At 31.3% G+C, this 10446-nt stretch overlaps 1 protein-coding gene across 1 annotated transcript; it reads left to right on the top strand.

Annotated features, from left to right (window-relative positions):
* Nucleotides 1-367: 367 nt before the first annotated feature.
* On the top strand, nt 368-10201 carry LOC129224357 (uncharacterized; the record flags this gene model as incomplete). Its single annotated transcript, XM_054858800.1, is given in 4 exon segments — nt 368-441; nt 8796-9708; nt 9711-10136; nt 10139-10201. Coding segments are annotated over 4 exon segments (1476 nt in total), but the record flags the coding sequence as incomplete, so codon positions are not given.
* Nucleotides 10202-10446: the final 245 nt, after the last annotated feature.

The raw sequence follows: 10446 nt of genomic DNA, 5'->3' as shown, positions 1-10446 counted from the left end.
TGTCTATGAAAATACTGAATGCATAAAACTGGCCACTAATTTCTTTACTATCGTTGATTCTCAAAATGCTCTCATTGTCCCCATATTTTCCAATGTACGCTCACAATACATAAATTAGGAGTGGCTGGCAGAAGAACTATTTTAACAGCAAAAAATTTGAGCGTCGAAGATTTAAATTTCAAGATACAGCAGTCATTGCCTGGCGACTTGGTGCCATACAAATCGATCGATACAGTTCGCGATGCTAACGAAGCTGCAAATTATACATTAGAGTTTTGTAGTTACTGAATTTATCAAGCATGTTCCGCCACCTTCTACAACTATAAATTGGATCTCCGGCTATTTTTCCTCGACATTTGAACCTACCATGGCTGTGCATTGCCGCGCGGTCGGTCACTTAAAAACTGATGAAAAACATTATCGAAGCCATCTTTTTGAATGGTAAAAAAAATGTTTTGCTGCCACGAATTCCAATGATTCCCACAAACGCGCCAATTGAATTCAAACGCTTTCATTAAGTTGGCATTTGAAATGACAATCAATAAGTCACAAGAATAAACGATACGTGTGTTTGCGGCTTAAATTTGGACACACCGTGTTTTTCATACGGACAATTATACGTGGCATGTTCTCGCATGAGCAAACCATCTAGCCTATTTATGTTGGCTAAAGACGGACTGAAAAAAATATCGCTCTCATCCAATTTCTCCACGAAATGAATATTGATTTTCTTTATTTCATTGCTAAGCATTAAGATGAAAAATATAGTACTTCTTTTACACTACGTTTAGCTTTAAAAAGATCAAACAATGAATTTATTCCATATGTTGATGAAATACATTGTATTAAGAAAATGAATGATTGGTATTTTTTGTTTTTATGGGCGATCATCGTCTTTTGCAGCACTTCATTCCTCTTTACGTAATAGATCCCAACCCCACTTACTTGCAATACATTCAACATATTTAAATTAATAACCGAAATATTCACTAGAAATAATTTATGTGGTAGAACAAGGTTTGTTGGATCAGCTAGTTATTAATAATTAATTTAAAGTACCATTTAAAGCTTTTTTTTCTTCTTTCTTTTCCAAAATGAGTTGATAATCCTTTCTAATGATATACTTAACTAAGATCATTAGCTTACTTCTCCAAAACTGAAGTACAATTTTTGTGAAATTATTTTTTATATTGTAATTTGAAGGAATTAAAAGTACTGAGACTGTTTAAAGGTAAAAAAATTAAAATAAAGTTTAAAAATTCATAAACTTTACTACGAATGATGAAACTATCCAATTAAGTTATGCTGAGGTCTGAGGTGGAAGCCCCTAAACTTTTCACTTGTGACTCCTTAACTAAACTCTAAAACAACCGGATTTGTATAAATTTTCAATTTTGATGCTCGGTGGGTTTGTATTTTTTAAATTTTGTCTTGAATGTTCATTGCACCTATATCTCCACATACGATTCCATCACTCCCTTGAGGAAACAAATCGACCTTTCTAGGGCAATCGTCCCAGCCTGGGGCCCACTAATTTATACGAAACACAAACAACTAATTATTCATATTACTAAAAATCTAAATAATTTAAAAGTGTTTGATATTTTTATTATTGTTTAGACAAATTAAAGAATATACATACGTATTAATAATTTTGACCCAGTAATTAGTTTTCCCAACTAGGTACATTACAAACATTAAGAAAGTTTTAATTAAAATCTGCATCACTAGTAATTGAGCACCTACATCCTCTCTGGCTGAATATATTTAGTATACCTAATTTTATGATTCAGAAAGCACCAGGTGAATTGGAAAATCACTTAAATGACATTTTCTGAAGAACGGCCTGCGTAAAACGCCACTTGTGACTTAGCGCTTTGTTAGATAGTTATTATCCTAATTACTCTTTTAGGCAATGAAAAGCTTATTTCATTAACTGGATAAATATGAAACACTAGACAAAGCATTTAAAATAATAAATTTGTCCACCTGTTAATATTTCAGGAAACTCGTTAGATTGTTGTAAGAATAAATTGAATTTTCTTAGAATGTACTAAAGCAATCAGTAGTTTATAATTAATTCTTTTCGTGAAGTGATTTTCTATTTTGGAGTAAGTGAGATTTACTTCAAAACAAGGTACTAATGTTTTCTTCTCATTGCGATTGCAGTACTATATCAGTTTAAGAGTTTAGTTATGCTTCATACCTAACAGAGAGATTATTTTACAAACTTGGAGAAATTAGTTTTTACCGACAGCGTGCAATTTTTACCAATACTGTTAGATGTATGTCAGAATGGGGTGGTTTCCTTCTCTCAAAAGTACTACTTTTAGTCATTAAAATGGATAGAATGAGCAAAAAAAAAAAAAAAAAAAACATGGACCCGGAAAATACTTTCATTTTCTCAATAGTTTTTTTTAATTAATGTTTTAAAATGTCCGATTTTTCAAACAAGGCGTGGTCTTTATGACGTCACAAATGATGCAATTTCGCGCATCTTTCTACTGCGTTTCCTGGTTATGACAATCAAGCAGCGAATTAAAATTGCGCTCTACGTTTGCTATCTATCATATCGTTGCCAATACACGTGAGTAAAGATGCGAATTAAATATTTTGTTCTGTGAATGGCAACATTAAATGGCATTTCATCATTTGTTCATTGTCACACGACAGAAGTGTAAACAATGAAAGCGCACCGATTGAAGTAATTTTTTAAAAATATTAAACTTACATAAATTATTTAAAAAATGGTCAGATTCTATGTTTTTAAGCATGCTCTTTCAGAAAAAAATACTTTTAAAATTTTGAAAACGACCCCATTATTATATAAGTATAAATTTTTACGCAAACAAAGCTTTTGAGATATTTTCTAATTTCGGAAGAAAAAAAATCTTAATGAAATCTGATCAAAAGTTTAAAAGTTAGTAGGTCATCATTTGAATAAGATTTCAAACACTTGGACCAGCCTTTGTTAAAGTAAAATCATAAAAACTTCATTTTCTTCCTTTTTCTGTCAGAACAACAGCTTGTTTGTTTATCAATTTGACTCACATTTTGTATAGTTGATACTTTCGAAAAATATTTTTAAAGATTTGGTTTTGAAAAAAAAATAGTATTTCAATACATTTAACTAACATTAGTATCAAAAATTGGTAAAACCCAAAATATAAAATGCACATCAACTGTACCCGATCTTCCTTAAAATAAGCTATTACCTTACTTACTCGTAGTACTAAAAAGTAATTATTGAATTATTTTTTTAATTCCCATTTGTTCTGAATTCAACCAGTAGAGTTTTTTGTTTAATAAAAAATATTTTAATGCTATTTTTTTATTTTCGATTTAATCCCAATCCACAAAATTTAATGCTTATTATATATTGTTGAAAATATTGTGCAATTTAGGTAGAGAGACTTCAAAACTGTTTATGACATTTAATTACCCTTTTTACATAAGACATTAAATACGGTTGACTATTTAGTCACTTTTTTTAAAAAATATTTTAAGTTATGCATTGAAATGATTCCTGAGAGGTACGTAAATTTTAAATGAATAAAATTAAAATTCAATATTAAACAGTATGAAAAATAAATAAATGTTTCAAAGAAATGCTAATATGGAGCGGAAGTACATGCATAAATTAAACACTGGAAAAGTTTTTTTTTTTTTAAACTAATATTTAAATCTGCATTCCACGATACAAGGTAACCCGAGAAGTATGTCTTCCCCCTCCTTACATTGCAGGATGATTTCTTACTTTGCAAGTAAGAATATTTTTTAAAAGAAACATTTGTTTTTGCAAGTTTCTTTATAGTAAAAGTTTGAAGCACTTGCAGAGTATTTTTCAACCCATTTCATATCCTATATATATATATATATATATATATATATATATATATATATATATATATATATATATATATATATATATATATATATATATATATATATATATATATATATAGCGTCATTCATTATTGACCACTCTTTCGATTCTTCATTCTCCTTAAATTAGTCTTACCAGTAAAACAGTAAGGTTACCAGGTTACCGGATCCAGTTCAGCTCTGTCCAAAAAAAAAAGTATTTTTCTGTATGTTAAACATTACCGAAAAATATTTTCAAATTATCATACTATGGAGCGAGTTTCATTGTTTTTGACGTCAGGAGCGTTACTCGATCAGTGAATTCGCTATTATATATATGAGGATGTGTTTTTAAAAATAGATAGAAACTTTCTATCGATGAAATAAGCATGTAGTAAAGGTAACAATAGTTTGCGGTTTATATTTTTTCCCCGTTCCGCGTTTTTTCAGGTTATCTATAAAAAAAGAATTAAATACGCTTTAATTTCTATGAGTTCTGACCCTCAAGTTCCATCTTAGAATGAGCATCTTCCCTCGGGTCAGAAAAGATCGGGCACCACTGTTCTAAATCATCCATTTATTGTAAAGCACTTCATCATTATTCTGCGCCTTACAAAGGGTTAAATTAAATCTCGTGCGCTTTGCATCAGACGATTCTGCGGTATAAACTGAATTAAAAAATGTAATTGTTCTTTTAAATATCCTCATAAAAATAACCGCCTGGTTCAGGACAACAGGATGAAACACAAATGCCATAAAATATGAGAAAAAAACTTGTAATACATTTAAATTACTTTTTCCAAAGAGCGACTTTCACGTTTTAATACAAGTTATTTTTCTACTTCCTGCTTCGTTTGTCATAAACGAGATGTAATTAGATCAGTGAGATTACAAAAGAATGAAGAACTTCCATATGTATATTCCCTTCTTCTAAACAGTTAAACGAAAGCTCAGCCTGAAGCAATGTGAATCTAGAATAAAACATTTTTCTATTTTAAGCCACCATAATTTGATTTTTAATGGTTGAACCATTTTAGTTCTTTATTTTCATTTATGCAGATTTTCAGAATGAAATTCTTTTTGATACACATTACTAGCTTAGAGAAACAACTTTATTTTGTATTTAAAATTGCTCTGATTGTTTGGTAGAATAATAGAGATTTAAAAATACACAATTGTAATAAGCCAATAAAATCACGAATCAAAGCTACTGTATTTTTCTGAGATGTCATTACAGAAAATATGTTTTCTTCCATATGATTCAATTCGGGAAATTGGGAAGAGGGGGGGGGGGCACATTTTTATCTGTAATACAATTTCACAAATAAGATACCATTTCAATTTTCAGATATGATGTTTATGATATATTTCAGGGTTTATATGAAGAAAGAAAAGTAGATTGGTGTTTTTTTCTTACTTTACGGTTTTAAAAGAATCGTTGTTTTTAAAAAGTAAAATACCGGAGATTATAAGCATTGCTTTACTATTTTTAATTTTTAAAAGCTTTTAAGATTATTTGTAGGTTTTTAAAATGTAGTAACATTTTTGGTCTTATGATTAAGTTTAATTAATAAAAAATAATACGACAGACAAAATTCGAATATTTTTATAAGGATATCAAATTTTTCTGGTGAGTAATATTTGTTGTAGCTATTTTTCATATTGCAAAATACATTAGGTAGAATCCATGTCAATTCAACAAGGGCTGTAACATGATGGTCTCGGATTTTTTTGAATTTAACATACGTTAAAGTTCATTAAAAAAATACTTTTTTTTTCTTGCCCAAAAATAATTTCTGGGCCGAGATACAGGCCGCCAAAGATGGCGGTCCTGCCATGTTTCCTTACTTTGGATTTTTGTCAAAATCTTTAAAGTAGTACATTATCTCAAGGACGGTAGAACATATTTTGTTACGGTTTGCTTTATTTAAAAGAATATTTTTTCTTGTTTAAAAACATATGCAACATGATTGAAATACCTTAATTCTAAGGGCACCACTTGTTAGTAAATCAGACAGAGAGATGGTCGGGCAGAGAGTATAATGAAACCTAAAATCTGAATCGCAGAAAAACATGACTGAAATACCGTATATCTAAGGGCACCACTTGTTAGTAAACCAGACAGAGAGATGGTCGGGCATAGACTATAATGAAACCTAAAAATCTAAATCCTAAAAAAAAACATGACTGAAATACCTTAATTCTAAGGGCACCACTTGTTAGTAACCCAGACAGAGAGATGGTTGGGCAAAGACTATAATAAGAACCTAAAAATCTAAATCGGAGAAAACATGACTGAAATACCTTAATTCTAAGGGCACCACTTGTTAGTAAACCAGACAGAGAGATGGTCGGGCAAAGACTATAATGAAATCTAAAAATCTAAATAATAATGTTAACCTTCTTGCTAAGTAGGTATTTCTTTCCCGGATTTGTGATGAAACTGCATAATAAAGTCAGTTAATTAATATTTTCTAGGGAGAAGGGCACCTAGGTGTGAAATAATTCCTATTATCTTTATTTTCAAAAGACGTTATACGCTTCTGGTGTAGTATCCGCTCTAGGTGCGCTTACTTTATAAGTTTTTATGAATCAACAGATTATCTTGGTTGTATATAATGGTTTTAAAAATATGAAAGATAAGCACTAGATCAAGATGCAAACGTTTATGATAAAAAAATCGAATGTTTCAAAACAAAGTTGTAACGCTTAAATAAAAGAATATTAAACAATTTGCGCGTGACAACATTGTTTGTTTCTCCTTGTTATAAATAGGTTATGTATTTTATTACGAAAAATTAATATTAGATTACCATGCAAACGTCTGTGCAATAATTTAAATGTGAGAGTGCGAACATATTTCAATCTCTGTTCTACAACGCTGTACTATCAGAAGTAAAGACTAGACAATATGCAATGTTTACAGTTCTAACAACACTTAAGAAGTTGATTATCTTTGTTTAAAACGGTGTAAACTAACGGTGTAATGTTTTGTAAACTATGTACTTTATAGGTCTGCAAGGAAAAAATAGATAAAAAAGTAAACCAACGCTTTTTTACAAAAAAAAAAAGTGAGAAAATTATGCTGCGGCTCAGACTCATATATACTGACATTAAAATGAAACATTAAATTTATGAAAAATATATATTGCAATCTGCGTAACCGCAAAGGTTTCTTGGACTGGCTAATATATGGCGTTTACCTTTCTTTTCAATAGGAAAAGAATATTTGTCTTTCTTCAAAATCTCTGAAATATTTTTTTGTAAACATGGAAATAAGTTCCTTTAGAATTATTACAATCGCTTCAAGTTGTATTCTAGATAAAAAGGATCTTCTATTAATGCTCAAATCCAAATGTTTTTACACAGAGTTTGTTTAAGGCTTTGGTGTTACAGATAAAATCTGAAGGTTAGAAACTGAAACTTTTTTTTCTTCTAGAATGATGCTTTTCTGTGCAGTATGATTGCTTAATCATTTCCCTTCGTCTTGACTTGACTTTAGTCCTTGTGATTGTTACATGGTAAGTCACGTGATTCAATGCTTCATATATTTTTTTTAGTTTTTAATTGTAAATGTTTTTTACAGACAATAAATTCTTTCGCATATCATTAAATCTGTCTTTATTTGCTTAAAAATTTGTTATATCAACGAAGCACAATTTTAGCTCCAGTACCTATTATGTGAGAAACTTTAAAACGCTATATCTATGAAAATTCAAATCCTTTTCTCAACTCAGTACAATTTTACTGTCTAAAAAACACATCAAGCACTTAAATATTTGTGATTTAAAAACTTTTTAAATAGAAACGCCTTTTGATTCACTAACTGTAAGCTCTAAACGCTAGCAAAAAGTATATTTTGATAAATTGAAACTCTTTTTTTATTTGACATTTCTTATTTAAATTGTTAAATGAATATAGTTGAAAAGTTAAATGCGTTTTTATGTATCTAAGCACTTTTAAGAATTTCTTTTCACACTTAATTTATTAAGCATGCGTAAAAGTTCTTTTTTTATGTGGGGGATGGGCAGTTAAAAACTTGCCTATTGTTTTCCTTGCTCTTTAAGTGGTGATTAAGGTGAAAAAACAACGTAAATAAAGCACAAATATTCGAGAAAATGCAGCATATAGCTATTTCAAGGCTACAATGGAGCCTCTTCATCAGTGCAAAAAGCTCACCAACACAACCAGAAGTTGCGAGAGAACTGACAAAAAACCAGGTGGACACCGGTATTTATACCAAAGAGAGCCAACCAATAAGAATACAGGAACATGACAACAAACAACCAATCAGCGAACAGCATGTACGCTCCGGGCTCAAAGCAAGGCAAGAGACAACCAATCAGAAGCCAGGAGACAAAAAGAGTGCGAGACACCAAAGAAACAGGAAAGGCAATTATAGAAATTGCTTCCAAATATCATGAAAAAATGGAGTGCTGGAAAAATCATTGACAAGAGAATGAGAATTTTTCCAAATATGGTAAGCTTCCCAGAAATCGAGGTCATAAACCGAAGAACATTTACAAATAATCTTTGCAGATGAAAAATCAAAACAGTGACCAGAAGTCCAGCAATGCTGAGCGATGGAAGAACGAACAAGTTCTTTATGCTTAACATAGTTTTCGTGCTCTTTCAGACGGTGCTTGAGAGCACGTTTAGTCTGTCCAACGTAGCCAAGTCCACACTTGCAGGAGATGCTATAAATGCCCCAGTTGCTATGGCAATCAATGGGGTCCTTTAAGTTTGTAAATTTTATCTTATTAACTGGAGAAAAAGCTGTATCGAATCCAAATTTCTTCAAAATCTTTGCAACTTTATGACTAACTTTTGGATAATAAGGCAAAACAATAGTATACGAAGCACTAGAAGCAGAAACATTTTCAGATCTCTAATTTTGATCTTTCCATCTCTAATTTTGATTTGATTGACAGTAAAAGTTGGAACAGGGTTCTTCAGTCTATTTCTAAGCATAGGTCTATTCATCGTAAGAAGTTGGAATCTCTTTTCGCAAATTATGCTGATAATGCTTCTGATGTTTTCCCTCAGGTGAATCAGAATGCTGTTCTTAATCTTTCTTCCAAACACTTGACTTCAGATCAGCTTAATGCTCTCAAACTTAATAACAATTTTGCTTCTGGTTCAAAACCTTCTTTTCCTAAGTTGGTTGCTCCAATTGAGAAAGCCTTTAGATTTAGTGCTCTCACTGCTTCTCAAAAGGACTCTATTAGGCATATCATTGCCAATACTGTGGATTTCAATTCCAAATGGACTTCAAATACTTTTAGCAAGCATGCTAATTCTTCCATCAAAGTTTTGTGTTCTGATCCTGATCTAGTTGTTACTAAGGCTGATAAAGGTGGCCAAATTGTTATTCTTGACAAAAGTTCATATTTAGATAAATGTAATGAGCTCATTGCGGTTGGTCCTTATGTGACACTTCACAAAGACCCTAGTATTAGAGAGGTTAATCTTATTAAAAATGTTGTGAAATCTTCTCCTATCATCAGTGAGTCTTCAAAAAGGTCTTTAACTCCTTCTGTTGCACATTGTGCCAGATTTTATGCTCTACCAAAGGTCCATAAACCCGACATTCCGCTTAGGCCTATTGTTTCAAACATTGGTACTGCTTCATATAAACTTGCTAAGTATTTAGTTTCTATCTTCTCTTCTCTTTTGGTTAGCAACTCTTTTACTGTCAGAAATTCGGTTCATTTTGTTCAGAAGTTACGTTATTTTAAGCCTCATGGTTTAACGATGGCTTCTTTTGACGTGAAATCACTTTTCACCAATGTACCGGTTATTGGGGCATTGGATTGTCTTAAATTGAGACTTCAAGAGCATCATTTTTTTTTAGTTTTGAGATTGAGGAACTCGTTTCACTTACTCGTGTTTGTCTTGAACAGAATACTTTTGTGTTCAATGGTACTTACTTTCGAATGTCTGAAGGTTTAGCAATGGGTAATCCTTTGAGTCCTATTTTAAGTGACATTTATATGCACTATTTTGAGACTAAACTTTTTGAAACCATAACGTTTCCGTTCTATGTTCGGTACGTTGACGATTGCTTTGTTTTGATTGACCAAAACCATGTTGATAATGAATTTTTACTTTCTACTTTAAATTCTATCGATCCTTGCATCCAATTCACTATTGAAATGGAAACTGATAGTTCTCTTTCATTTTTGGACGTCTTTATTACTAAAAGTAATGATGAATTTATGACTTCGGTGTTTCGTAAGCCTTTTGCTGTTACACTACCTCCTCACAAATGTTTTTCTCATCCTCCAAACCAAAAGTTGGCCTCATTCAAGGCTTTTGTGTTCCGTGCTTTGAACATCTGTTCTTCCTCCAATTCTTTGAGTGCTGAGCTTTCTTATCTTAAAGCAGTGGCTTTCGATCGTGGTTATTCTCCTAGCATCATTGATTCAATTTATAATAAGTTAATTAAGCCCTCTCATTCTGAAAATGTTTCTGCTTCTAGTGCTTCGTATACTATTGTTTTGCCTTATTATCCAAAAGTTAGTCATAAAGTTGCAAAGATTTTGAAGAAATTTGGATTCGATACAGCTTTTTCTCCAGTTA

Source organism: Uloborus diversus, chromosome 6 (assembly GCF_026930045.1).
Source record: "Uloborus diversus isolate 005 chromosome 6, Udiv.v.3.1, whole genome shotgun sequence".
NCBI classification, from domain to species: domain Eukaryota; kingdom Metazoa; phylum Arthropoda; class Arachnida; order Araneae; family Uloboridae; genus Uloborus; species Uloborus diversus.
Note: the sequence above shows the minus strand (reverse complement) of the source record. Positions and strands in the feature narration are given on the sequence as shown.